This window comes from Chlorocebus sabaeus, chromosome 12 (genome assembly GCF_047675955.1).
Source record: "Chlorocebus sabaeus isolate Y175 chromosome 12, mChlSab1.0.hap1, whole genome shotgun sequence".
Classification (NCBI taxonomy): domain Eukaryota; kingdom Metazoa; phylum Chordata; class Mammalia; order Primates; family Cercopithecidae; genus Chlorocebus; species Chlorocebus sabaeus.
This window is the reverse complement of record NC_132915.1, coordinates 111,976,995-112,003,395: the sequence shown is the minus strand read 5'-3', so window position 1 is coordinate 112,003,395 and position 26,401 is coordinate 111,976,995. Positions and strand designations below refer to the sequence as shown.

At 60.6% G+C, this 26,401-nt stretch overlaps 2 protein-coding genes and 1 long non-coding RNA gene across 3 annotated transcripts in view; 2 read left to right on the top strand and 1 right to left on the bottom strand.

The window, feature by feature from the left end:
* Positions 1-17,019, bottom strand: part of KCNT1 (potassium sodium-activated channel subfamily T member 1) — a 92,276-nt gene extending 75,257 nt beyond the window's left edge. Inside the window, exons 1-2 of the mRNA XM_073022092.1 lie at positions 16,910-17,019; positions 4,171-4,314 (exon numbers count right to left, since the gene is read on the bottom strand). Coding sequence (XP_072878193.1) covers positions 4,171-4,314; positions 16,910-17,019 — 254 coding nt within the window. The remainder of the gene's footprint in view (positions 1-4,170; positions 4,315-16,909) is intronic.
* LOC140713101 (uncharacterized) lies at positions 15,448-16,694 on the top strand. The gene is made up of 3 exons (XR_012094955.1): positions 15,448-15,550; positions 15,846-15,963; positions 16,336-16,694. It is a non-coding gene; the product is annotated as an uncharacterized lncRNA (long non-coding RNA).
* A 292-nt stretch (positions 17,020-17,311) lies between the features above and the next one.
* On the top strand, positions 17,312-25,884 carry SOHLH1 (spermatogenesis and oogenesis specific basic helix-loop-helix 1). The gene is made up of 8 exons (XM_008005672.3): positions 17,312-19,919; positions 20,197-20,331; positions 20,886-21,033; positions 21,729-21,850; positions 22,548-22,741; positions 24,030-24,243; positions 24,841-24,911; positions 25,477-25,884. The coding sequence occupies exons 1-8, from the start codon at positions 19,675-19,677 to the stop codon at positions 25,692-25,694; spliced, it is 1,347 nt and encodes a 448-aa protein (XP_008003863.3). The 5' UTR covers positions 17,312-19,674; the 3' UTR covers positions 25,695-25,884.
* The last annotated feature ends 517 nt before the right edge of the window (positions 25,885-26,401 follow it).

The window sequence follows — 26,401 nt, the reverse complement described above, 5'->3', positions numbered from 1 at the left end:
GGCTCTTCCCTGCCCAAGGCCACAGGCGATGGAGGCTGCGGTGACTCACTGCCAGAGGCTCTACTCCCCGGGCGAACAGGAAGCCCGAGTCCTGCCCGCCCACCTGCTCGCTCACAGCCTGCCAGGGGTTGGCAGCAGCACCCACTCCCCTCACAGAGCCTGCCCTGGGGTGGAAACAGGGAGCGTGTGAGGGGTGCCGGTCTGTGCTGAGCCCCCACATTGCACCTGCCCTGTGCTGGTGGTTGGGTCTCCCTGCCCCCCAGCCTCTTCCTCGGTGCAGAGACAGGCCAAGCGGCACTTCCACCTTGCCCAGACCTGAGACACCCCCATGGCAAAGGCCACCACGCTGGTCCCTCAGGGGCCCGGGTGGAACTTCTGCTGCCATGTCCGGGCATACCAGCCCTTCCATCCGCAGCCCAGGACCCCATCCCAGCGTCCTCTCCCCTCCACCTAAGGGCTCTCTTGCCCAGAGCTGGCAGGCAGGTCTTGCTGGGCTCAGCCCTCTCAGACCTGGGCCCCCATGGCCTCCAGACCCCCGCCTGCGCTCCGTCCCACATTCAGATAAGCACATCCTCCCACCTCACACAGCCCCTGTGAGTCACTGCGGTACACAGGAAGGGGGTCCCACCAGGCCAGGCAGACGACCTCCCTGTCTCCACTCCAGGAGGGGGAAGGCACAGGCACTGGGGATGAGGAGGAAGATGGTGAGAGATGGGGTGTGTTCTAATGGCGGGTAGAGGCATCAGGTCCCACCCCAAGCACCCGGAAGGGTCCTCCAAGCGGCCGATCCCCTCCTCCAGGTCAGCTTGGGTTTTCTACAGAGCCAGGGGCCAGGGTCCCCACATGTGTGTCCTTATGGATAGGGGAGGGCTTGGGTGACCTCAGGACCCCTGAGAGCATCCTGACTTCCCTCATTGCCGCCCACCCATTCCAGCATCGGGGGTCACGAGAGAGGCCAGGCCAGACTCACCCAACCCTGCCATGGAGGCCGAAGCAGGCACCTTTGGGCAAAGAAGGTTTGAGGGAAGAGAAACCCTTCAGGCTGGGCTCCCTGAGCTGCCTTTGAGAGGAGAGGCCCCCAGGCTGCTGCTGAGACCAAGGAGCTACCATTCCTGGGTGGGGGAAGTGGGGGTTCCCCCACTTCCAGGTTCCCCCACTGCCCAGGCCTCTAGGGCACCCTCTCCTACATCCAGTCGAGGCAATTTCTCAGGAAGGCCTGAGTCCATGTGAGGAATGGGTTCAGCTGTGCAGAGGGCAGCTGGCGAGTTGGCAGGTGACTCAGGCAGGAGCCCCCAACTCATTTGCCCCCGTGTCCCCAGAAGGCTGCCTACTCCTGTACTGTGCCCAGCCAACCTCACCAGCCCCCGCAGCCTCCACGGGGAGCCGGGCAGAGCTGCTGGGAACTGGGCTGGAGACCAGCCGACCCCCACCTTCCGGATCTCATGCTGCCCAAGGCCACCATCTCTACCAGGCCCAGGTTCCCTCTCAGGGATGAGAAGTGGAAAACCACTCTCAGAAGGAAGCTAAGTCCCCTCCCTGTCCCGTGCTATAGACACCAACACCACAGGGCCAGGTCCCCTCCCCTCTTCTCCTATAGACACCAACACCACAGAGCCAGGTCCCCTCCCTCCTGTCCTATAGACACCAACACCACAGAGCCAGGTCCCCTCCCCTCCTCTCCTATAGACACCAACACGAGAGGGCCAGGTCCCCTCCCCTCCCATCCTGTAGACCGAACACCACAGGGCCAGGTCCCCTCCCTCCTGTCCTATAGACACCAACACCACAGGGCCAGGTCCCCTCCCTCCTGTCCTATAGACACCAACACCACAGAGCCAGGTCCCCTCTCCTCCTCTCCTATAGACACCAACACCACAGGGCCAGGTCCCCTCCCTCCTGTCCTATAGACCGAACACCACAGGGCCAGGTCCCCTCCCTCCTGTCCTATAGACACCAACACCACAGGGCCAGGTCCCCTCCCTCCTGTCCTATAGACACCAACACCACAGGGCCAGGTCCCCTCCCTCCTGTCCTATAGACACCAACACCACAGAGCCAGGTCCCCTCTCCTCCTCTCCTATAGACACCAACACCACAGGGCCAGGTCCCCTCCCTCCTGTCCTATAGACCGAACACCACAGGGCCAGGTCCCCTCCCTCCTGTCCTATAGACACCAACACCACAGGGCCAGGTCCCCTCCTGTCCTACAGACACCAACACCACAGGGCCAGGTCCCCTCCCCTCCCATCCTATAGACCGAACACCACAGGGCCAGGTCCCCTCCCTCCTGTCGTATAGACTGAACACCACAGGGCCAGGTCCCCTCCCATCCTTCACACACGAGGAAAGGTATGCAGCACAGCATCTGAGGCCATCTTGAGGGACAGCGCCACAGGACAGGTACGGTGACCACACAGCCCTGATGCTCTACACCCCTGGCCACTCTCCCTCCAATAGAACCTCACTGTATACTTCACTGCCAACCAGAGAGAGCAGGGCACTTGTAGGGTGGCACAGATGCCCTGTACTCCATGGGCCTTTCCTGGAGAGGACCCACAGCAACGCACCAGCTAGCACACACACAGCCACACATATCTGGCAGTCCACCCCCTAACACCATTGGCACACAACCCATGTGGCCACTGGGCACAGCACGCCAAGGCCATTGGAATGCAAATCGGCGGCTGCCAGGGGCTGGGGGATAAGGGAGCATTTGGGGAGTGAGTCCCAGTGGTAAGGAGCTTCCTTCTAGGGTATACAAATGTTCCCGAATTACAGTGATGAGGGTGGCACAATGTGTACTAAATGTCACTAATGGTAAATTCTGTTTTATGTATTTTACCACGATTTTAAAAAAACCACACCCAGGATCAGGGACTCACTGTGCTATCCCATGCCAGCTTCTCCTCTCCCAGGGATGAGGATAGTTCTCTCTAGGCAGATAGCAAAAACCTCTGCTGTCCACTTCTGAACACTCAGGAATACGGCATTACAATTAGATCAACCACAGCCACAGGCGTTATTGAGTCATCCGGGAGCCCCAGGCACCATTAGGGGGATGGACACCACTTCCTGCCCAGTATCGAAAGGATCTCCCAGGGCTGCTGTTCTCAAGAATTAGCCAAGTCCCAGCTGAGCAGGCACCTGAGGGGCTGGTGCTGGCTTAGAAAAATGTTGAGTCCACGGATTCGGCCTAGGGAAGCTTTGCGTGGCTCCTAGGGGGCAGGACAGCCTCCCAGCCACGCACGCCACCCTGGGACCAGCCTGGCTGGTGTGTGCTAACCTGAGTAACTGTGTTGTTGGAGAACACTATGGATTTGCTAGCTAAGCCCAGGGCTGGGCGGTGACGGAGCCCTGGAGACAGTGACAGCGCCAACCCTGCCATACCCACTAGAAGGGGAGCAGTTCCTGACCTGAAGCCCCCGAGGGCTCCAGCCCCACGTGCGTCCTCAGAGCACTCGCCTTCGCTTGCGGGCAAAAAAGCGCCTCCCCGGAGCCTGGCAGAGCTAAAGTGCTGGGTGTTTACCCAAGATAGCTATTTGGGGAAAAGGAGGAGAGAAAAGCAACATTTCTTCCAGCTTCCTGCCAGCCCCCTCAGCGGATGAATTATTCCCATGGGCTCATCCTGTTGGTCCCTAACTGAAAGACACAATCCATGTGGCCTTTTCGGCCCAGGAGATGTTGTGGGGACGGGGACACTGTGACTCGGAATAAGTGACCAGGTCATGAACCTGAAGGACACGCTCCCTCATTGAATAATTAATCAAGGACCGCTGCCTGAGCCTGGAGGACGCCAGCCTTCAGCCAGGCTGCAGGCTCTGCCACCGGGGCGCTTCCGGCCCTGGCTTGCCCCCAAAACAGCAAAACTGGGGTGCTGGGGGCTGGGAGCAGACACCAGAAGGCCAGGCCGCCCTCCGCCTCCGCGCCCCAAGTCGAGCTCTGGAAGACTCCGCAGCTCCGAGCATCCCGCGCCCTCCTCCAGACCCCCTCCCAAGAAGATGCTTCCTCCTGCCCCCACCCCCTCCGAAACTTCTGTGTCCCCCAGAGCCGGAAAAAGTTGAAGGGCACTGGGGGCTGCGGGGGCGCGCGGGACCGGCCTTCAGCACCGCGGACAGCTCCGGGCGTGCAGCGGCCCCGGGACTGCGACCCCGGCCCCCACCCCGCCCCTACCTGTCGTCGTTCTGGAAGGACGGGTCGCCCAGCAGCAGGTCCCGGAAGCGGTAGCGCGGCGGCAAGGGCAGCACCTCCGAGTCCAGGTCGCTCATCTTGAAGCCGGCGGTGTCCAGGAGCGCGCCGTCCCCCGCGCAGGGCCGCCTGCGGGCACACGCCAGCACCCCTCAGCCCGCGCCGGGCACCCTCGCGGACGCGCGCAGCCCCCAGCCCGCCAGGCCCGGCCCGCGCAGCGCAGCCCGCGGCCACCGCGACCCACCGGGGCGGGCGGCCGGGTGGGGGCGGGCCTGGCGGCACCCGCGGGCGGGGGCGCACGGGACCGGCTGCGCCCGGCTGGGGCTAGGGCGGGGGCTGCGCAGGGGCAGGGGGCGGGGCTCCCTCCAAAGCGGCCCTGGGGCCTGGCAGGAGGTAAGGGGGACGGGAACTGTCATGGCCAGCTCAGGGACAGGCGCGCAGCACTCCTCCCTGATTCCCCAGGAGCCGGGAGGGAGGCCCTCCCCCTGCCCTGAAGCCCCACCAGACTCCTGCAAGCCCTCCCAACTCCCCAGCTCCCCTCCCTGTCCCCTGGGTCTTTGCCAAGGCCAGCTGCTCAACCTTCCTTCAGGGTCCTTCAGGGTCCAGAACACCCATCCCAGCTCCCGAGACCACCGTTTATGATCCTCAGGCTGTTGAGGGGTGAGGGTGGAAGGACCAGGAGGCCTAAGAAGACACCCTTGTTTGCAGCCTCCCCAGGTGGAACAGCTCAGCTCAGGTCAGAACCCTGCAGGGGCTGCCAGACCCTCTGGGCCCTAAGCTGCACTGCCACTGTCAGCAGGTGAGGGATCAAAGGGACACAGAGAGCTGGCAGTGCAGGGTAGGGGCATTGTGGCACACTGGGTACAGTGGGAGGATCTCTGGTGGTCTGCAGTTCTCAGGGGCCCAGGCAGTGTCTTCCAGGGGTCTTGCACCTTTCCTGTCCCCATGTCCCCCACTGAAGTGAGTTTTGGCTGTTCCAGGAGAAGCAGGAACTGAGGGGCAGAGAGCTCCTTACCTGGCCCAGGCCCACCCTTGTTCAAGGCTTTGAGGCCAGCAGGAGAGCAGAGGGGGGATGGAGGGGACTGGCTCCCCCACAGGCAGGGGCAGGAGGCTGTGATCACACACAGCTCCCTGTGCTGTGCCCATAGGCCCCGCACAGAGGCCAGTCACCTGGAACACCAGGTCCAGGGACCCTACAAAATTCTCCTCTCTCTCCTTAAGTCGGGACGGACGGGCACATTCCTTGAGCCCCCACCAAGTGCCTCTCCTGGGCCCCCTAACCCTCAGATGAGCAGCAGGCAAGGAGCTATGGGCACCCCAGGCCGAAGCTGCAGGCAGCAGGTACGTGCCCCAAACCCTGCTCCTTGTTCTGAGGTCACAGGTTCAACCCCCAGGATCTGGCAGCGTTTGAAAAATAACATTTTCCTAATTGCATCAGCGTAGCTGCATGTTTTTCCTTAGTCACAAGCTGGCTGGGGCCATGGGGAGGTGCAAGCAGGCAGGGGAAACACATGGCCAGGGGTCGCGGCTATATTTTCTTGGTTTTGTGCCTTCCTTACTGAAAGCCCCTTTCAATGGTAAAACCCCGAGAGACTGCCAGCACCTCAGGCGTGGCTGCCTCCTCCCGCCCCGCCTCGTCTGCCTTTTGAGTGGCTCTGGTTCCTCTTCCTGGCCTCAAGACCCAGTCTCAGCAGGGCCCATGGACAAGCTCAGCAGGTGGGACCTTGGCTTGCTTCAGGGGTCACGGGGGAAGGAAGTGCACCAGGAGTCCAGAGACCTGCCCCACCCCTACTCCCCAGATGCGGCCTGGGGAGAGTGACAAGGACAAGCTGCCCTTCCTCCCTCGGGGAGCTGCTTTGACACTTGAGTGAGCACACGGCCATGAGCAGGTGTCCCGCAGGCCTCCTGGCATTCTGCCTTGTTCCCCCCCCAGAGCCAGAAACCTTGAAAATACTTGGCTGTTGTGTTGGCCGAGGGCCGGGGCTACAGGGTCTCTGGGAAAGGTGCCCATCGCAGGAGGACAGCGGCAGAGCAGCTGCTCCCCACGTCCTTGGGGTCTGGTTGAGACTTTTCCCAAGCAGGAAGGCCTACATCAGTCAGCTTTTTTGGGCACAGGGCGATAGGGGAGTGTTGGGGGATCCGGTCCCTCCCGAAGCTGGTTCAGGTGGAACTGGAACACAAGCCTGGCATAGCCAGACACGGGGACCCCGGGGCCCACCTCGAGATTCTGCATCCCCTCTTCTCTTGTGCCCTCCTCCCTGTGTGACCCAAGGGCCCTGGAGGAAATCTAGGACCCCCAAGACCACATCCGTAATTTTTATTTTGAGTGACCAAATAATTGCCAATAATTGGCCAAATAATTGCCAATTTCCATAAGAATTCTGTGCTTTGGTGGCTTAAGGAAGGTGTCCCTCTCCTCAGCCCTTACACCACTCTCTGGACGAGGTGTGGAGCTCAACCTGTGGGACTCACACACCCCTTGGAGCCAGGGCTGAGGTGACAGGACAGAGCACACCCCCTGGGCAAGGCCAGGGCAGCCCAGGGGCTCAGAGCACCCCTTAATCCTCTTGGGGACTCTCTGGGCTGTCAGTACACACCCTGCAGGCCCAGCACGTGGCGAGAGTCCTGCTGGCATGAGCACGACTCACTCCTGACCCATCAGTCCTGGCTGGGCAGCTCCCAGCTGGGCACTTCACCTCCCTGAGGCTGTTTGCTCATGTGTGAAGGGAGATACTGACGCCCATTCCCTTATAGGACAACTGTGAAGATGTAACCAGACAGCACGCCTGAGGCACTCGGAACAGGGCCTGCACGTGAGGGCTTCAGCTACAGCAGGTGTAGCGTGGCCAGCAGTTTGGCTGAGCCCTCATGGACAAAGGCTATGACCCAGGATGGCCGGTGCCCAGTGTGCCCCCTCCGCTCAGCCAAGGCCCATCAGGGAGCTCAGGCTTGGGACACTGACTTTAGGAATCCATCTGGAGAGGCCAAGAATGAGCAAGGCACCCGGGCACGGCAACACGAAGTCCCCACCAGCTGTTTGGTGCATAGGTAGTCACGGGCACTGACCCCGACGACCCCGTCAGAGGGGAGCCCGGCAGCCGCGCTCAGTGCCAGCTGCCATGGACTGAGAGCCAGCTGCACGCCAGGCACCCTGGCAAGCCAGGTGGTGGCATGGAATCCTGAGAACAGTTCTCAGAAGCCAGGACAGTCTCCATGCCTAGTGCCTGGCAAGAACAAGTGGCTCCCAGAGCCCAAGGAGCATCACTGAGGTCCTGGCAGAGACGCCGGGTTAGCGGCCAGGTCCAGGTTCACCTTGGGCTGTGCTACCTTTGGGCAGCTGGGGGCTCTTCTGATAACTGGGAGTGCCTGCTTCTCACTCCCCCTACATCTGTCCCCAGTGGCCATGGAGCCAGGGCTGTCTGACAAACTGCTTAGAAACAAGCTTCTCCCGCCAAGGGCCCCGGGCATTCCTGTTCCAGTTGGGAATGCGAGGCTGCCTGTGCCACCATAACGGAGGCCTTATCTGTGCACTGCTGCGAGAAAAAGGATAAAAGGAGGGAGTTGTGAAGGGGGCTTGTTTGGAGCTGGCATGATTATTTACTGGAAAACCCAAGAGGAATCAGCTGAAAACCTACTACAGCAAATACGGAACCTAGTACGGCGACCAACCCAGGAGCACCACGGACAGCAAGAGCAGAGAGCCACCAGGAGAAAGTTCTGCTCACAGCAGGTGCAGGGACTCTGAACCCGGGCTCCACCCTGCCCCAAACCCACAGGGGCACACGGCGTTCCCGAGAGATGGACTGGAAAATGTTGCTGGCGGGAGACGGAGGTCTTCCTCCCAACGGTCCAACAGTCCCTTCTCCAAACACACGGGCAAAGGGAATCGCCGCCAATCAAGAGCACATCCCTATTTTCTCAGAATTGGATGAATTGTTTAAAAAATTAATCCTGGGCCGGGCACGGTGGCTCAAGCCTGTAATCCCAGCACTTTGGGAGGCCGAGACAGGCGGATCACGAGGTCAGGAGATCGAGACCATCCTGGCTAACACAGTGAAATCCCGTCTCTACTAAAAATACAAGAAAATTAGCCGGGCGTGGTGGCGGGCGCCTGTAGTCCCAGCTACTCGGGAGGCTGAGGCAGGAGAATGGCGTAAACCCGGGAGGCGGAGCTTGCAGTGAGCCGAGATCGCGCCACTGCACTCCAGCCTGGGGCACAGAGCAAGACTCCGTCTCAAAAAAAAAAAAAAAATAATCCTGAAGAATATACGTGCAAGAACAGGCACAGCGGTTGTGAGGAGGAACAGACAGGGCCCTCGTCGTCTGCTGCCAGCACCAACGTCCAGCCACAGCTGCTGACACTCCGCGGTCTGGCTCAAGAAAAGACAGAGCGGTGAGACACAGCAGAATACCTCGACCGGCTGAAGCCCACGTTGGCATCCAGGCTTGAGAGAGGAGGCAGGGGCACTCACTGGTCCTGTGGTATTGGGATAAGTGCAGCTCCAACTGTCCTGACTCAAGTTATGGCTGCAAATATCAGGAGGAGTGATCTCCTCCCCATTGTGCTGATGGAGAAATGGAGACCGGAGAACTTCAGAAACACACTTGACCTTGTTCCTTATTTATCCTTGTTTATCACTTGTCCCCTTGCCTCAGGAGGGCCAGTGCTTGAACCCAATACCCAGCTCCAGCCTACGCTATCCAACGTGCTTTCTGTGGGATAAAATAACATTAGACCCCACGCTGCAGCCTCAAACCAAGGACAAGATGGAAAGAAAATACAGGGAAAAGTGTTTAGAGCTGAGAAGACCTTTTATTTAATATACAAAACCCAAAAATCACCTATTCCAACAGGAATAGATTTATAAATGCTTCTACATCTGAGCAAAAACACTGCTGTTTAACAAAAGACATCACTGGCAAAAGGAAAGAACAAGCGACCCACAGGAAGAACATATTCGCAACAGCGTAATCATCAGAACACAGCCCTGTGCCTACAGGATCCGTGGAAAGGAAAACAATCTAGCAGAAAACACGGCCCGGTGCGGCGGCTCAAGTCTGTTATTCCAGCACTTTGGGAGGCCAAGGTGGGTGGATCAGCTGAGGTCAGGCGCTTGAGACCAGCCTGGCCAATATGGTGAAACCCCATCTCTACTAAAAATACTAAAATTAGCTGGATGTGGTGGCACACACTTCTAATCCCAGCTACTCGGGAGGCTGAGGCAGGAGAATCGCTGGAACCCGGGAGGCGGAGGTTGCAGTGAGCTGAGATGGCATCACTGCACTCCAGCCTGGGTGACAGAGTGAGACTCCATCTCAAAAAAAAAAAAAAAAAAAACAAAGGACGCATGAGTGAGGTTCAAAGAAGAGGAAAGGAAAACAACGCACAAGTAAAGACAAGCCACCTGGCTAGTAATCAGAGAGATGAAAATTGCACGGACTCCTGCGCCAGCGATCGCCTATGGTTAGAGAACGGGGGGTTCTGCAAGCCACGGCTCTTGTGTAGTGTCCAGCCGGCTGGGAGTAGTGGATTAATTACGGCGGAATCGTGGGTCCTCTCCAACTTGGAACCTCTACCTGGGGACATCCTTGATCTGTGTCCGAGGGGGCCCAGGCATGGATTTTCATCACGGTCTCACGTATGAAGGTGAACACTTCAAACAGCCTGCACATCCATGAATTCAGGAGCGGCTGACACAGTTACAGCCAACACTGCTCTGTGAAGGCACAGGTCTCTGTGAGCCCGTGTAAGCCCATGTGGATGCAACACTACACACACAGAATGACATTTAATGAACCCCATTTAATAACTAAACACGATCTCTTTCCACAGAACCCTAAAGAGGAGGTGGGTTTCTCTGGGCACCCAGCTTGTAGGTGATCTAGAGATGGTCCCCACACACTGACAGCCACAGTGCTGGGGGCAGGATGGGGTTCTAGGGCAGTGTGTCACCCATTGTACCTTGCCAAGTGAATATATCATGCACGACGTGTGTTATGGCAAACGGAACAGCTAAGGGCTAAAGACATCCTCCCCCAAACTCTAGCATCACCAGGCCCTTATTTCTGCCCCGGCTGGGGCTCAGAAAGAAGTAGGGAGCCTGCCTCTCATGATTAGCGAAGGAAGTCCTGGATAAAATATCCTTCCCCGCAAAGACTTCTTTTAACATTGCTTGTGGCCCAGCATGGTGCCTCACCCCTGTAATTCCAGCACAAGGTGGGCAGATCACTTGGGCCCAGGAGTTCATGACCAGCCTGGGCAACATGGCAAAAACCTGCCGTAGAGAACACTTATCTGGGCATGGTGCCTGTAGTCCCGGCTACTCAGGAGGCTGAAGTGGGAGGATCACTTGAGCCCATGACGTTGAGGCTGCAGTGAGCCATGACTGCGCCACTGCACTCCAGCCTGGGTGACAAAGCTAGACTGTCTCTCAAAAAACAACAACAAAAAAAGACTGTGACTGTCTTTGGCTAAGGGATTGAGGTTTCTCTCCTAAAATATATTCTTGTTCACACTCAGTTCAAAATTTCCAGGAGCTGGGTGAGCCATGTTTGACAGAGACGTCAGAGAGGAGGGAGATGAGCACATGTAAGCATGCAAATAGGCACACACATGCTGATATGTGAATGAGCATGTATGTACATGCAGAGGTATGTGCGCGAATATGTGCATGCCTGTGTGGATGCGTTTGCATGCATGCATGTACAATGTGCGTGTACGCATACATGTACGTGGGCATGTGTATGCATGTGCACATATGGACATGTATGTGAATGCGCATGGATCTGTGTGCATGTGCCTGCATGTGCGTGGGCATCCCTACCCAGCATTCAGGAGAGTCCCCCAGGCAGGCATAGCATCACCGTGGTGGGGGCGTTTGAGTGCTGGGCTTAGTGCCCAGCAAGTGCAAAGCTGCAGAACCTCTGCTGGCCATGGCAGAACAACTCAATGCTTCCTTTGCACAATGATTAAAAAGTCAGAGCTGCTCAAGACGCCCAGGCAGCTGGGCAGGCAAGTGTCCTGGGTGACATCTCTCTTTAGGGGAGGGGCTTCTTGCCCATGTGAGGGTGGCTGCTCAGCGCCATCTCCTGAGATGCTTTAAGATCCAAAGTGAAAGCTCAGAACACGTGGATGAGCCGAAATCAAGCTGTAGATTTATCCAGACAGATTTCAGAGCAACTTTCTCCCAGCCCAGAGGGAAGAGGGGAAGGCCAGCAGCACAGCGGACACAGGGGCCCCCGGCGAGGCTGTGGGGGCCATCACCCCTGGACCCGTGCCCGAGGTTGTCGGGGGAAGCAGAAGCCTGGGCTTGGGCCAGATGCCAGGCGAGCTCTTCTGCTGTCCCCGTCCCCTGCAGCAGGCAGCAGTGTGCTGGTCACTCAGTGGCAGATGGCAAGTCCATCTCAGGGTCCTGGGTGCCTGGGACCCTTGGCTGGTCCTTCCCACAGGCCACACCCTGTTCTCCAGCTGTATCAGCCCACAGCCCCTGCCCCCCGGCCACGCTGCGGCTGCTGGGAGGTGCTTGGTAACTGCACACGTCAGCTGTCAGTACCCTCGAGCTGAGATGGCTGCTGGAGGCAATGGTGATCTTAGCAAGGAGCACAGCCTGGAGCTGGCAGGGGACCCTTGGGGACAGCCCTGCTAGGATGGACAGCCTGAGGGTGGGGAGGCCATGGTGGGGGCTGCACCTGGAGGAGAAACCGCCCCTCTCCCACAGCTATGGGAGACACCACCATGCCCCAGCACATTCCCCCAGAGAGCTGTGCCAGGTCCCTGTGCCAGCCATGCTGAGCACCTGAGGGCTGGCATGGCCTGCAGGAGTGCACTGGGCCTTATCTAGTCTTAATATTTTTTTTATTTTTAAAAATTATTATTATATTATTATTTTTGTAGAGACAAGGATCTTGCTATGTTGCCTAGGTTGGTCTCGAACTCCTGACCTCAAATGATCCTCCCGCCTTAGCCTCCAAAAGCACTGAGATTGCAGGCATGACCCACCGTGCCTGGCCGTGGGCCTCTCCGGAAACTGAGGCAGAAGTGGGGCTTCCATTTCCTCAGCATCAATGAACTCTTGGGGGGCTGGGCTGCTTTAGGGAGGCCGAGGCACAGGGCCCCCGCTCCATCTGGGGTCCCATACCCTGAGCTGCCATCATGCTCAGAAAATGAGCAACTCACTGGCACGCCCAATACCTGCCCCAGCCCCAGCCGCCTCCCTCAATGTGGCTGGAGTCAGGGAAATCCACTGGAAAGCCACTGTGTGTGGCGGTCTGAGCCCTGGCAGTCCGTCACCGCTTGGGTCTGCCCTAGGCAAGAGCACTATTGGTACCTGTGAAGCACAAGGACCCACTTCCAGCCCCAGGAGGGGGTCACAGGCAGATGGAAGTCCCCTTTGCCCCTCTGGTGGAGTGCCCCAGAGTGGCTACAAAGGAGAGACCTGTGTGCCTTTCCTGGGCACCAAGGGGCCAGCTGGGTCTCAGCCTCCGAGGCCTGAGTGGTGCCTGGCAGGACACAGGTGCCCCAGGGGGACGGTGCCAAGGAGGAGACAGTGGCAGCTGGCACACGCCGCACCCCGGCACTGTTGCGAGGGGGAGCCAGTCCCACCCCTGGGAGCCGTGGGCCATGTGGCAAACATTAACACCGTGGGAATCTTTCGACCGGGCAATTCCACTTTTAAGAATCCATCTCAGGGAAGTAACTGCACAAAAGCTTAGCTCTGATGTGTCAACATAGCTGGTGCGTGACAAGGAAAAGACGAACTGGCCGGTGTGCAAGCTCCCAACGCCAACACAGCTTTGTAACACAGCTCAACACAACCTCGTAAGGTCCATGCTAGCTCAACAGCACGCCAACACAGCTTTGTGTCCGTGCTGTCGACACAGGCTCAACACAACCTCGTAAGGTCCATGCTAACGCTCCCATTCTACGGATGAGGAAACTGAGACCCAGAGAGGTGAAGTGACTAGTCAGAGCTGACACAGCTACTGCATCTCGGTGCTGGGATGGACCAACCTCACAGACACAGTTCCCAGAGGCTCCTCCAGGCCCTCTGCTCCTTCCAAGGCGCCCGCCCTGTGCCAGTCCAGACCCTGGTCCTACAATGCCCTTCATCTCCTGATGCCCCCATCTCTGCTCCAGCGAGGCTACCGTCCTCTCCCACCTCCTCACCTTCCGCCCCGACCTAGGGAGCAGCTGGAGGCCCCCTCTCGAGGAGGGCCTTCCCAGGGACCTACCCCAGGAAGCTCGCGGCCTCTGCCCTGCCACTGTCCCCTGCAAACCTTTTACACTTGCCAGTTACTAGTACTGGTCTCACCTCCCTGGGCCAATCGCAGCCTGGCCTCAGTTCCAGCCCCGCTGGCTCACTTCCAAGTTCCACAGATGGAAGCGGGTCTGGGTGAACACGGGTGGCTTTACCCACACACACAGCTGGGAGAGGTCCCAAGACACCTTTGAAAGATGCCCATTTAACCAGGCATTGGCACCCAGCCACCTGGCACGGGCATGCCGAGTCCAGCCTGCCTTTCCCCAGACTCATGACTGGTGACTTCGAGGTCACGCAAGCGGGCTGGCGGGCCCCACACATCCTCCTCCAGCTCTCACACACGTGCCCAGGGTGTGCGTGCCTGGCTCACGGCGCACCCAGGTTCACCGGCACACACAGCACTTGTGTTTGGGTACACGATACCCGTTCAGTGCCCCGCACCCATGCAGGGCTGGGACACACTTGGATAAACTTTCCTGTTGCAGAGAGACCTGGGATTGTTTGTGGGAGACACAGAAGTGCCACCCCTCCCAGGGCCGGTGGCACCGGCGGCAAAGCCTGCAAGCTGGCATCTCTGGGAAGCAGGACACAAAGCCTCAGGGGAGAGCCTGAGATGCCCCCCAACACCCTCCGAGGGCATGAGACGGCCCCACAGCAAGGTCCCGCTGCTGCCACGCTAGGCTTATCCCAAGTAATTTTCTGTATTACTCTAGAGCTCCCCGTGCGGTGGGTGAATCAGACCAGCACACTTGGAGGCTGCCGGGTGCAAGGACACAGGCCACGCACAGGCCAGCCACAGGAACAGAAGCAGAGGCCCCTGTGGGGACCCCGCTCGCTCCCTTCTCACTCACCTCTGTAGCTTCCTGAGCTGCTACTGTGGCCACTCCAGGGCCACAGCAGACCCCTGAGTTCCCCGTGGCCCGAGCCGTACCTCCTGCCGGCCAGTGCTGGGCGGTACCTTGGGCCTTCAAACCTTTCCCATGGGCTCTGAGCTACTTCCTGCTGCTGAAGGCACTGCTCCCTAATATGGGCCTGGAAGGCGGGCCAGGACCTTGGGCCAAGCATTTACCCTGGCAGGATGCCAGGGCCCGATCCCCTCAGGGCCTAGAGGGTCCCAGGCCCACCCTGGAGCAGGGCTGCTGGGAACTGGTATTTCCAGGAAAAGGCCTGGCCAGGGCTCTGATGCAAAGTGTGCTGGGCAGGGGGTGGCCACTTGCCAGCTCTGGGGCCACCAGGGCCACTGCCCCTCCCTCTCCTATAACAGCTGTCATCCCCAGGGCCTGTAGGGAGACAGCTGAGGGCCTGGGACTCCATGGCATGGGGGTGGGAGCAGGGCGCCTGGAGGCCAGAAAGCGGGCCAGAGGCTGGTGAAGATCCCTGCCATCTGGAGGGCCAGGAGCTCCTCTCTGGAGCCCACTTTCCGGCCTAGCGGCCTCGGGGCTGACTCTGGGACGCCACTAGCACGGAGCTGGGGGTTTGAGCTGGGGCACTGGTGTGGGGTGGGGTGTCCCAGCACCTCCTGCCCTCTCTGAACCACAGCACCAAGGCTGGCATCCTCCAGCACCCAGGAAAGACAGAGGCCTGCTCAAGGCCTGGCACCAAGGCCAATGGACTCCAGGGCCCGGGTTCTGACCACGCTGCTGCCTGGCGCCCCCCTCCCTGCCTGAGAGCTGGTGCGGAAACCTGCCCCGTGGAGCTCCCCCACCACCAGGCGGCACGAAGGTTCTTTTTTCTGCAGCTGAAGCCACCTGCCTGGGCCGCAAGCCTTGGCCTCACCTGGAGCTTAGCTCCCTTCCGAGCCCAGCCAAGCCCAGGTCCTGCTCCCTCCCCACGCCTGACTCTCCCTGGAAGGCTCTCACCTGGCCCGCCTGACATCCCCCCAGTGCTGGCAGCTGCTCCGCCTGCAGGGTGATAGGGAATCTCTGTTGCCACGGAGGTCAGCTCAGTCCAGCGGGAGGAGGAGCTGTCCCGGGTGGGTGGGCAGGGCCAGTTGGGAGACACAGGTGTCTGGAAGGACCCAGCGGATGAGGCCTGGAGCTAAAGGCCAGACCCTGAGGACACAGTCCTGTCGTGTCTTCTAGAAAAAGTCAGGCCCAGCATGGCAGGTACTAATGGCCAGAGAGGGCAACACTAGGCCGGGGCGGGAGATGGTAGCGGCCAGCCAGCCCACAAAGACAAGGACTATCCAGGACCCCCTTGGGGTCATTTTCTCCATGCCTGACAGGCATCCCCCGGATGCCCCCTCAGAGCACATCCAGGCTGTGCCCACTTCCCAAGGACATTGTCAAGTCACTGTCCACCCTCAGAGCACCTGCTCCTCACCCACGCTGTATCCCAGACTCCCCCGGGTGCGAGGCGGGTGCTGTGCCTGCCTTTTGATGCTGGGAACCTCCTCTCCAGCCTGGTCCTTCACCAGAGGCAGCGCTTAAAGACTATCCACCCCACCCCCTCATTTACACATGGGGAAACTGAGTCCCACAGAACAGACGGGCAGCAGCACCAGGCCTCCCGCTCTCAGGTATGCTCTTCCACTCCCTTTTCTGGCCTCAGGACAGCCTGACACTGGGCAGAATCCAGAAGAAACGGCTCTGTTCTGCTGGGGAGGGGCTCACCCAAGACAGCGACCGGCTCTGCCCAGGGTCCCCTGGAGTCTGGCTCTGGGCACAGGGGGAGGGGCAGACCTGCCTGTTTTTTAACGGCTGAGGGAGGCACGAGAGGACGGGGAACCAGGACCCTGGGGCCACCTCCGCTCAGGACCGTCCCACTCGGCTGCTGGACCGTGCCTCTGCACTGGTCACTGGGTAGGCGGGAGCCATGTGGCATCCCAGGACAGGGAACAGCTGGCTCCAGGTCACCTGAATGCCCTTCTCAACTGACCCTCTCCTCCCAGGTGGGCCAGAAGGGAGAGAGGAGTGACCAGAACCCAGGACCCCGCCCTCATCTGACAGCCACTTAACCCACTTCCCACTGGGGGCTGTTCTTCGGAAGGTCGCCCTGGACACCCCCTACTGTGTGGGGTAACCTTGCCGGGCACCCCACCCTGACCAAGCACTGCCACGCCACACCAGAGGGATGGAACCTTCCTCCCCACGCTGGTGTAGGGGACGGGGCTGAGGGTGTGGAAGGCCCTGCACCGCCCCCAACCTCCCTGCCACTCCCCCCACCTGGGAGGTGCTCAGGACCCCATCTAGCCACGGCCGCTCCCCCCAGCTTCTTACCAGGTGGAGGACAGATGAGGACGGACGCTGCTGCCTGGGCACCTGCTATTTGTTAGAGAAAGCGAGGCCCACCCTGAGGGGCGCCCCTGTTCCCCCAGGTGGTTGGGAGGGCACTCGCGGGTCCTGCGGAAGTTGGATGGCCCTGGGAACGGCGGGTCCTGCAGGGTGCGGGCGCCTGAGGGGGAACTTGGGGGTCTTAGGTTAGACGGGGGTCTCCCCGCGTGGGGAGGGCGCAGCAGACCGTACCTGGTGGCGCATCGGCCGTCGTCGAACTCGAAGGTCCGGTTGGTGTAGCCCCCGCCGCGCGCCTCCCGGTAGACGCCCCCTGGGCTACGCGCCCCGTCGGGGAGCGGCATGCGGCCCGGCAGCTCGGACCCGACCCGAGGGAGAACCGAGTGGGAGCCACCACCTTCTTCCCTCGCTTTGCCCTGAAAAACATTTTTTTTTTTTCCTCGCAGATTAGCAAGGAAAAAACGCCAGTCCCAGGGTCGGGTGCGGGCGTCTGTCCGCGCGCGCCCCCTGCCGGCCGCGCCGGGACCCGCGGCGGCTCTGGCCCGGGCTGGGACGGGGGTTGGCGGTAGGGAGGGTGAGGGTCCAGGGACCCGCTCCCACTGCGGCCCTCTGAGCCCTCAAAACTCCGAAGAACAGAACGGGGTTCGTTAATGGCTAGAAAAGCCCAACCGCGCCGCCACCCGGCCCTACATCCCTGGGAAGGCTCCGTGGTAGGCAGCGGCTTGGGGGGCTCTGGGTCCTTTGCAGGCAGCAGGGCACATGCGCTGCTCTGACCGCCAGCATCTGGCCGCCGAGCCCAGGCACCGTCACCACCTCCCTGCTCTGCTGCTCTGCCCTGGTCAACACTGGTCACTCAAGACAAGCCAGATTCAAGATGACTCTCCCCCACTCCCCCAACCCCCCCACCCCCGCAGGCTGCGGCATCTGTCAGTGGGCACCACAACCTGAGCTTGGCCTGGGGGAGGGGGATGAGGGCATCCCGCCCTGTGCTCTCACCCGCACGGCATGCACAGCACCTTTAGACCGGTGAGGAGGGGTCCCAACTTAAGATGCTGCAGCCCAATGACAGGGAAGCAGAGGGTCCCCCTGCAGGCCCCCTTTCCCGTGCACGTGCTCACACTGTTGCACATGAGTCACCCCGGCTCAGATGGCCTCACACAGAGAGCTCTGGAGAACTGCGATTTCTGTCCCCAGACCTTTGTTGGTTTGCAGTGCGGACCAGGCCCCTCACTAAGCCAGGACTGTGCCCACGAGGGGCAGGGGGAGGGCCAGGTCCATTGGGAGGGCGCATGGCATGTACTTCGTGGTCCCTGGCCTCCCCAGTGTCTCTCAGAGTGTCCTTCCCTGTTTCTCTAGGAGGCAGCCAGCTGAACACGGATGCTTTTGGGGTGGGGGTGGGGAACACTCAGGGAGGTCTAGGATGCTCCTAAGCCCCCAACAGAGGTTCAGCCTGTGCCCCCACCACACAGCTTGTGGGCATCTTGGGGGTTTTTCCTCAGGTCCCTAGAGAGGCTGGTGCTGCTGCTGAGGTCCCACCACCCCTGGGCGGGCGCAGCCAGGGCAAGATGGTGGCCTTTCTGCTAACACCCTCCTGCCTGGGGAACGCAGAAAAATGGCCACTGAGAGTGCGCACCGTCTGCATCTGTGATTAATTAGCAGTAATTACACGGGTTGTCAGTGGCAGAAGACTCACAGGTTCAATGACATTCCGAGGGCTTTAGGGAACCAAAAACTTGGCCCCCTCTGCCACTGAGGAGCCCCAGATCGCCAGCCCGTCCAGCCCTCCCTGGCCAGGGGCAGGGCTGGGAGAGGGCCCCGGTCCCTGAGAGCTTTTGCCTTCCTCTCCATGTCTGACCTGCAGCGGTGGCTGGGCCGAGCAGGGATGGAGAAACAACCTTATATTACATAACCTCCCTCTGCTCCAAACACCCTTCGCACATCTTTGGCCCAAAGTTCAGAATGTCAGCCTGAGGCCCAGAGCCACGCCTTCTCCACCGGAGACTGGGGCACCCTGGGCAGACGCCCCCTATGTGGTGGCACCTGCCCGGGCTCCTACTTGCTGCCCCTCTCGGGAAAAGAGCCCCTGCCACCCACCCCACCTCCTCTAGCTACGGACCTCAGCACCAGCCCTGCCACCCACCCCACCTCCTCTAGCTACAGACCTCAGCACAAGCCCAGCCAAGGATGTCCTCCCGACAGTCCAGCCTCACCCCCCACCCTTGTCCCTTCTGCTTCCCTGAGGGCCACCCCCACCTCCGTGAAAGAGGAAGTCTCCACCTCCCCCTTCCCTCTGTCATCCCCCCAAAAGTATTTACCGGGGGACTCAAGCCCAGCGCAGGGCGGCTCCTGGAATTCAGCGAGGAGGTGAAAAGAGACCTGGCGCCAGAGCTTTCTGGGCTTGGATGGGGAGGACCCCGCGACCCCGCAGAAACCTGCTGATAGTATGAGGGGTCGAGCTGGGGCCCCAGGGCACGAAGCGGGGGCGGTGCCTGGACAGGGCCAGGGGAAGGGACAGACGGCTCTGAGGGTGCCCGGCAGAGCTGAGCGGGAGGAAGAGCGCGGACGATGGTGGCCTGGGGGTGGGGACAGGATGCCCCTGGCTCTGGGCGACCCAGCAGGGTGGATGGTGACCCTCTCCTGAGGCGCAGTACCCGCAAGGGCACTAGATTTGGGGGGGAAAGGCAGGCGTGGGCGACTGGGGGACAGGTGGGTACCCTTCCCCGTCCCTGTGTCCCTGGGTCCCCCAGGCCTGGGCTAAACCTCAGCCCAGCTCTCCCACTCCCACCACGGGCTGGGCTCCTAAGGGCAGGGCCCGCCTCTCCAAAGTGCCCAGGGGCAACGAGAGCCCCGGATAAGTAGGAACCAAGACGACCCCCGGGAAGGTAAGGGCGGAGGCAAGGCCACCTGGGCTGGGGCCCTTCCCCTGGCGTACCGAGGGGGCACGGAGTGGGTGGATCCTCCGAGTCCCTTTCCAGCATCTTTGCAGGCACGCGGGTCACATGGGCCCCGGGCTGGATGCGTGGGGAGGGCCAGAGCGCATGCGCTATGGGCGGACTGCGAGTGGGGGTGGAGGCGGGCTGGGTGGAAAGCACGTGGCAGGTGGGCAGAGCACACGTGAGGGGGCGGGGCTGCCTGCGGAAGGGGCCGTGCGCGTGGGGTCGCTCCGCAGCTGCGAGTTCATGGCGTCCCGGTGCTCCGAGCCCGACCCGGAGGTCTCCGGAGTCCCCACTGTCAGGGGATGCAAGTGAGGAATTGGGCTGGGGGCCAGGGGTGTGGGGGCCCAAGCCCTGTACCCAGGGGTGCTTCTGCAAGTTGCCGGGCTCCACTCTTCTTGGCTCTCCTGGGGCAGAACCCTGGACCCTGGGGGAGGGGAAGGGGTGCAGAGAGGGCCGGGTCGTGTCCCTACGTGACCCAGGTCTTGGCCTCCACCCGCATCCCAAAGACCCCCATTCTGGCATCTGGGACTCCTGGTGGTCTTTTCTGGGGTTCTCAGGACCTGGTGTTCCTGGCTTTCTCGGCAGCGGCTCCTCCCTGTCTGGTGCCCTCTCCTGCTGCGAGGACTCGGCCCAGGGCTCGGGCCAGCCCAAGGCCCCTACGGTGGCCGAGGGTCCCAGCTCCTGCCTTCGGCGGAACGTGATCAGTGAGAGGGAGCGCAGGTGAGTGGCGGTGCCTCCCAGAGGTCGGGGCGCTGTAAAGGGGTGGAGCGCGTGAGATTAGGTTTGTGGCTGCCACCAGGTGTCAGGCAGCCGGGAGGGGCTTGTGGCCTGTGCCCAGTGGAAGGACATACTGCACATCTCCAAGTAAACCAGAAAAGCCACCATGGGGGACATCCCGCAGCCCCTCTTTGCCCTGAAGCCTTGGGCTCGTGAGGCTGTGCACCTGTGACCCTCTGCACTTCTGACTGCCTCTGACCCTCCCTGTCCTCTCCACACCGCAGAACAGCCATGGTTTGGGCCTGGGCTGGACAGCCTGTGGCCAGGGCCCAGGGGTCAGGCCCAGGCTGTGCTCTGATGTGGATCGTGGGGCTTCAGACCACGGGGACAGCTAGCCCACTCTGCCCCCGGGGGCAGCTCTCAGTTGTCTTGTAACCCCGTCTGCCTGGCAAGCCCCCAGTCTCTCTGGTAGGTTCTAGTGGTTGCTGTCCCTTCTGGGGGAGGCCAGGAGGACCCAGAGATACTCCCAGAGATGTTTGTTTCTTGACCGGAACCAGGAAGCGGATCTCGTTGAGCTGTGAGCGTCTGCGGGCCCTGCTGCCCCAGTTTGATGGCCGGCGAGAGGACATGGCCTCAGTCCTGGAGATGTCTGTGCAGTTTCTGCGGCTTGCCAGCGCCCTGGGGCCCGGCCAGGAGCAGCATGCTGTGAGTTGTAAGGGTAGTCGCCATCCGTCCTCTGGCATCATGGTGATGGGACATCTCACCACTCTGCAGGCAGCGCGTCCCCTGTCATGCCTGTCTCCCTCAGCCTCCTGGTCTCCACCACTAGAGCAGGTCACGTTTTCGGCAGGGCCCTTCCTGATTCGTTCAAGTCTTACCTGTTGTTATTCCTTCCCTAGGAAGGAGCAAGCCTTCTTTTCCAGTCCTCTTGTGCCACTGAGTTCTGTGCATTGATGGGTGACTCAGATGCTCTGTGCCAATTTGGGAGAGAGTTGGGGTCCCCTGATCCTCCCTGGCTGAGCACCCCCTAGATCATTTCTCTGCACGTCCCCAAGAGAGGCTCCTGTCCCCTCTCCAAGGCCCTGGGGGCTCTGGCTGAGTCCGTGAGTGCTGGGGTTGAGGACCTGCTTGGGGAATGAAACAGTGTTGTCATCTGTGAGGTCAGGGGTCCCAGCATTTGCAGTGAGGCCCTAGGTATGCACAGCCTGATTCAGGAATGGTGGGGTCTTTTTGGGGTAGAACCTCAGTCTCATCGTCAGCCTGTACCCTCGCCCCCAAGTCCCAAGCAGGGACCGAGCTCACAGCGATCCTCCAGGCCCCGGGGTAGCAGTCTGGCCACAGTTTCTTGGGTTTCCCAGTTGACTCTCTGTCTTTGTTTTACTTGTTTATTTAAATTTCAGATGCTTGCTTCTTCCAAGGAAATGTGGCACTCGTTGCAGGAGGACGTCTTACAGTTGACGCTGTCGAGTCAGATTCCAGCAGGCGTGCCAGACTCTGGGACGGGAGCGTCTGGCGGGACTCGGTTAGTGTCTGCTGGGGCTGCTCTGCAGGGCCGGGTAACCCTGGGAGCAGCAGACCCAAAGCCCCTGGTGTGTCCTCGGGAGGGTGTGGCCTAGAGGCCCAACTTGGCCTCCACACATGGTGACCTGCCCAGGGCCCTGCTGACTCAGGTGGCCAAGCGTGAGGTGACCAACACAGGCGAGCTCCAGAGGGGAGCACGGTCAGCAGAATTGAGGGCCTGGGCTGGCGTGGAGGTGGGAGGTGCCTGGGAGGAGTCTTTTTTGCGCCTGTGTGTGGGGGATTTGCAGGTGCTCAGTGAGGTGTCGTCCTCCACCCCACGGGCAGCTTCAGGAATGGAGTTTTCTGAAGTCAAGATAATTTGGTTCTTTTCAGAATGGCAGCTTCCCAGGTTAAAGGACTATCTGCATTTTTTATTTAAATGTACCCATTTTACCCCACAGTGGGCTGGGGCATGGGGCTGGTGGCTAATTAGCTGTGGAAGAATCTAGAACCAGGGGAGTTGGGCAGAGGGAAATTGGGCAGGCGGCTGTGGAGCTTGGCTGGCCCAGGGCCCCTGGGCAGAGGCTGGCTTGGTGGTAGGTGGTGCCTGGGGTGTCCTGGGGACGGGTCCAGTTCTCTGCTCCTGAGGTAGGTAGGTGGGGCAGCTCTCCGGGGGGCTGGGGGTAGACCCAGGATCCTCGTCACGTTGCTCCTTTTAGAACTCCAGATGTGAAGGCGTTTCTGGAAAGTCCTTGGTCCCGGGATCCGGCATCGGCCAGCCCAGAGCCCCTGCCCCACGTCCTTGCGTCCTCCAGGCATTGGGACCCTCCGAGCTGCACGTCCCTGGGCACAGACAAGTGTGAGGTGCTGTCGGGGCTGTGCCAGGTGCGGGGTGGGCCACCTCCTTTCTCAGGTGAGTCCTGGGTGTGTGTGTGGGGTGCCCTTGTCCTGGGGAGCCCGGCCAGGCTGTGCTTTAGTCCTAAGAACAGCGGGGGCTGTTTGCAAACAGGAATTCAAAGTTTTCCCAGGCTCTTGGGTTGGTGAGAAACTCACGTGTTGAGGGCTGAGCTCGATTCAAGGCCCCTGGGCTGTGCCTTCTTTTTGTGCGAAGGAGGATGTGTGCTCTGGGGAGGGAGAATCCGGGCCAGAGGCCACCCTGGGGCTGTTCCCTCCATCCTGTCTCCTCCTGGGATCTCCCTGTGCTCCAGGGAAGGGAGGGCCTGACCTCCTCCTCCCTGGGTCCCTGGGTTTGCTGGGAAGCATGGGGATGTAGAGTGACTTGGCCCCATCCTGGTCACTCTCTGGGTCCGTGGGCCTGCGGGAAGTGTAGGGACTTAGAGGGACTTGGTCCTGTCCTGGGTCTCTGGGTCTGTGGGAACTGTGGGGATGCAGTGACTCGGCCCCTTCCTGGCTGCTCTGTTCAGCTTTGTGGCCCTGCTTCCTCCACCTGCCTGTGGCTGGTGTGTTTTGGATGCGGCCAGAGATCTGTTTTCCCCAGGGTACCCCATATGCTCCTCCGCCTATGCTGCCTGCCCATGGCAGGAACTGTAATTGGGGTGAGCCAGGGACCCGAGGTCTCCCAGCTGTTCCCTCTGCCACCCGGGGCCTTTGTCCCTAATGCCACCCACAGCTGAGCTCTGGTCCCTCTGTGGGTGGCCCTGCAGGGCGTCTCTGTTGACCGAGTTCCCCTCGGCCCCCACTGTGCCAGTGTCTGGAAGTCGCCAGGTGCCATGAGAGGCAGGGCTGTGCCTTTTGGCTCCCCGTGAGTGAGGCTGTGGCCGGGAACAGTCATGCAGTTAGCAGGGCTGGTGGCAGAACTGGGGTCATCAGGGCACTCCAGAAACCCATCAGCCCGGCACGTGGGGAGGGAACAGGTCTGAGGGTAGAGCTTGAGGTCTGGGAGGCAGCGCTGAGAGGGTCCCCAGATCCAAGCCCCTTGCAGCTGGCCAAGCCAGCACCCACTCTAGGAGGCCCTTGGCCCCCAGGTGTTGGGCATCCCACCTCTGGGTGTTCATCTTCTCCCCGTTTACCCTTCTGCCACCCGCTTCTGAGCTTCCTCTCGCGTCTCCCTGCTGCAGGGTGCAGGCAGCAGCAGGTACTCGGTCAGCGTTAGTGGACCGAACCCTTGAGTTGCGAGGTCCTCGGGGGAAGCCTGTGGGGCCGGGCAGGGAAGTTTGACCCGCATCTGACTTCTCTCCCAGAACCTTCCAGCCTGGTGCCGTGGCCCCCAGGCCCGAGTCTTCCTAAGGCTGTGAGGCCACCCCTGTCCTGGCCTCCGTTCTCGCAGCAGCAGACCTTGCCTATGATGAGTGGGGAGGCCCCTGGCTGGCTGGGCCAGGCTGGGCCCCTGGCCATGGGGGCTGTACCTCTGGGGGAGCCAGCTGAGGAGGCCCCCATGCCCGTGCAGGAGGCCAGGTGAGTGCCCAGGCGGTGTGCACGCCTGTGTGTGCAAGAGCGAGCATGTGTGTGTGAGCCTGCCCTACCTTCCAGTCCTGCCTAGGCCCCCTTTCTTGGCATCTGGAAGCTTCTGTTCCTGCTTCCTTTGTTCCTGTGGGAGGGAGGCCAAGGCCACAGCCCAGGACGGGACCAGCCAGCCTTGCCGTGTGGCTTTCTAATGTGTGTTTCTGGAAACACTTTTGTCTTCCTAATTGTCATTTGTTTTGGCTGATAGTAAAATGAGTTTGTGTTTCCTGAGCACATACCAGCTGGGGTGTGGGAGGGGGAGGGGAGGGGGAGGGAGGGGACAAGATGAGCAAGACTGCGGCTGGAGAGAAACCGGCAGAGATGCTCTGCAGGGCGGATCGGGACCTGGGAGAGCCGCTGACCGGTGTCCTCAGCGGTGGTGGCTTCTGCACTTCTCCCCACTGGGCAGGGTGGAGCCCGTCAGGAGTGGTGTCTAGATCTTTGCATTTCAAGCTGCCTTTGCAGGACTTGGGACCCAAATGTTTCCTTGGGCTTCAAGGCCTGGGTCCACTTGTGGCCACTAAGGAAGGGCTTCTTGCCCTTCCTCAGGTCTGTGTTGGGGTCTGATATGGAGGATGGGACGTCCTTCCTGCTGACTGCCGGTCCCAGCTGGTGGCCGGGTGAGTGGGGCCCTGGGTCCGGGGCTGGTCCCCCTGCCTCAGCACCTGACATGAGCTGGGGAATTGGGACTCAGACCCAGCGTGTGTGACGCGGGGTCCCAGGGTCTGTGAACCCCCGTTTTCTTCTCCGTTGGTGCTATTGGGCAGTGTCTAGCATTGAGTGTCATAGGTGATATGTGAGAGTGTGAGTGAATGTGGTGTGGACGACCCTGCGTGAGAGCTGGCGGTGTGTGGAGCCCTATATTCTTCTTCTCGACCTCGTGTCAGTGAGGCCCCTGGTCTAGCCCGTGCTGGCCGGCAAAGGTGTATGGCCCTGTGATACGGCGTGTGTCCGTTCCATTTAGGATTTAGTGTTGGGGAGCACCTTCCTGGTTCTGGTCCAACAGGTGTCCTGGGTCTGGGGCCGCCAGGTATGAGCTCACCTACTTCATCACAGCCTCTGCGTAGCAGGGACAGGGCAGGGCAGATGGGCTGAGGTGGGAGCTCTGCTCCTCTGACCCCACCTGTCTGCCTCAGGCTCCCAGAGCACCTGCCTGCCCTGCTGATGTGTCCTGCTTGCTTCCAGGGTCCCTGGAGGGCCGAGGAGGCAGTGGCCCTGCATGGGCTCCAGCTGAGAGCAGTCCACTGGATCAGGGAGAGCCAAGCTTCCTAGGGGACCCTGAGCCTGGCCCCCAGGAGCTCCAGGACAGCCCTCTGGAGCCGTGGAGCCTGGATGTGGACTGTGCAGGCCTGGCCCTGAAAGACGAGGTGGAAAGCATCTTCCCTGACTTCTTCGCCTGCTAGCAGCCGGGCTGTGGAGAGGAGGCAGGCAGGGCCGGTGGATCTGGAGCCGCGTGTGTACCCGTCGCGTGCTTGGGCATTTTATTTTGGGTTTGGGTTGCAGCTGCACCCTAATTTGAGCGAGGCTTACAGGCTGTGACAAGAGGATACTGAATATTAAAGAGAGAAAGCAGTTTTCCTGGAGGAAGCAAAACCCGTGTGGCTTCTGTGTAATTAGTCCGATTCATCGGGCAGATTGCGCCACCTCCGTTCAGCGTGCAGGCAGCTGCCGCGGATTTTGTTCTGCAGAGTTCGCAGCACTGTGAAATCCCGGAATAACCCAGTGCTGGTGCCCTGGGGTGGGGGCGCTCTGGGTCCTGCTCCCTGGAGGCAATGTGGCCTCACGGTCTTGCTGCCTAGAGGTTGCTGTGTGAGCTGCTTTTCCTGCTGGGTGCCACTCAGAGCTGCAGGGAGGGGAGTCCTTTCGGAAAGGCCTGCTGTCCTGTTCTGGCCTGGGGGGCTCCAAGGGAAGGGCTGGCTTCCACCTCCACTGCTGGTCACCGCTGCACTCACTGTGCATGGGGAATGGGGACCCTGGGCAGAGGTCACCTGGCCTCCATGTCTGGTCCTGTTCCCAGCCCTACACCCTGAGATCTGGAGTGGGGCTGGGTTACTTCGGGGGTGGGGGCAGGTTACTTAGAGGAGGAACCGAGCTCTTTGGATGGTGCTTA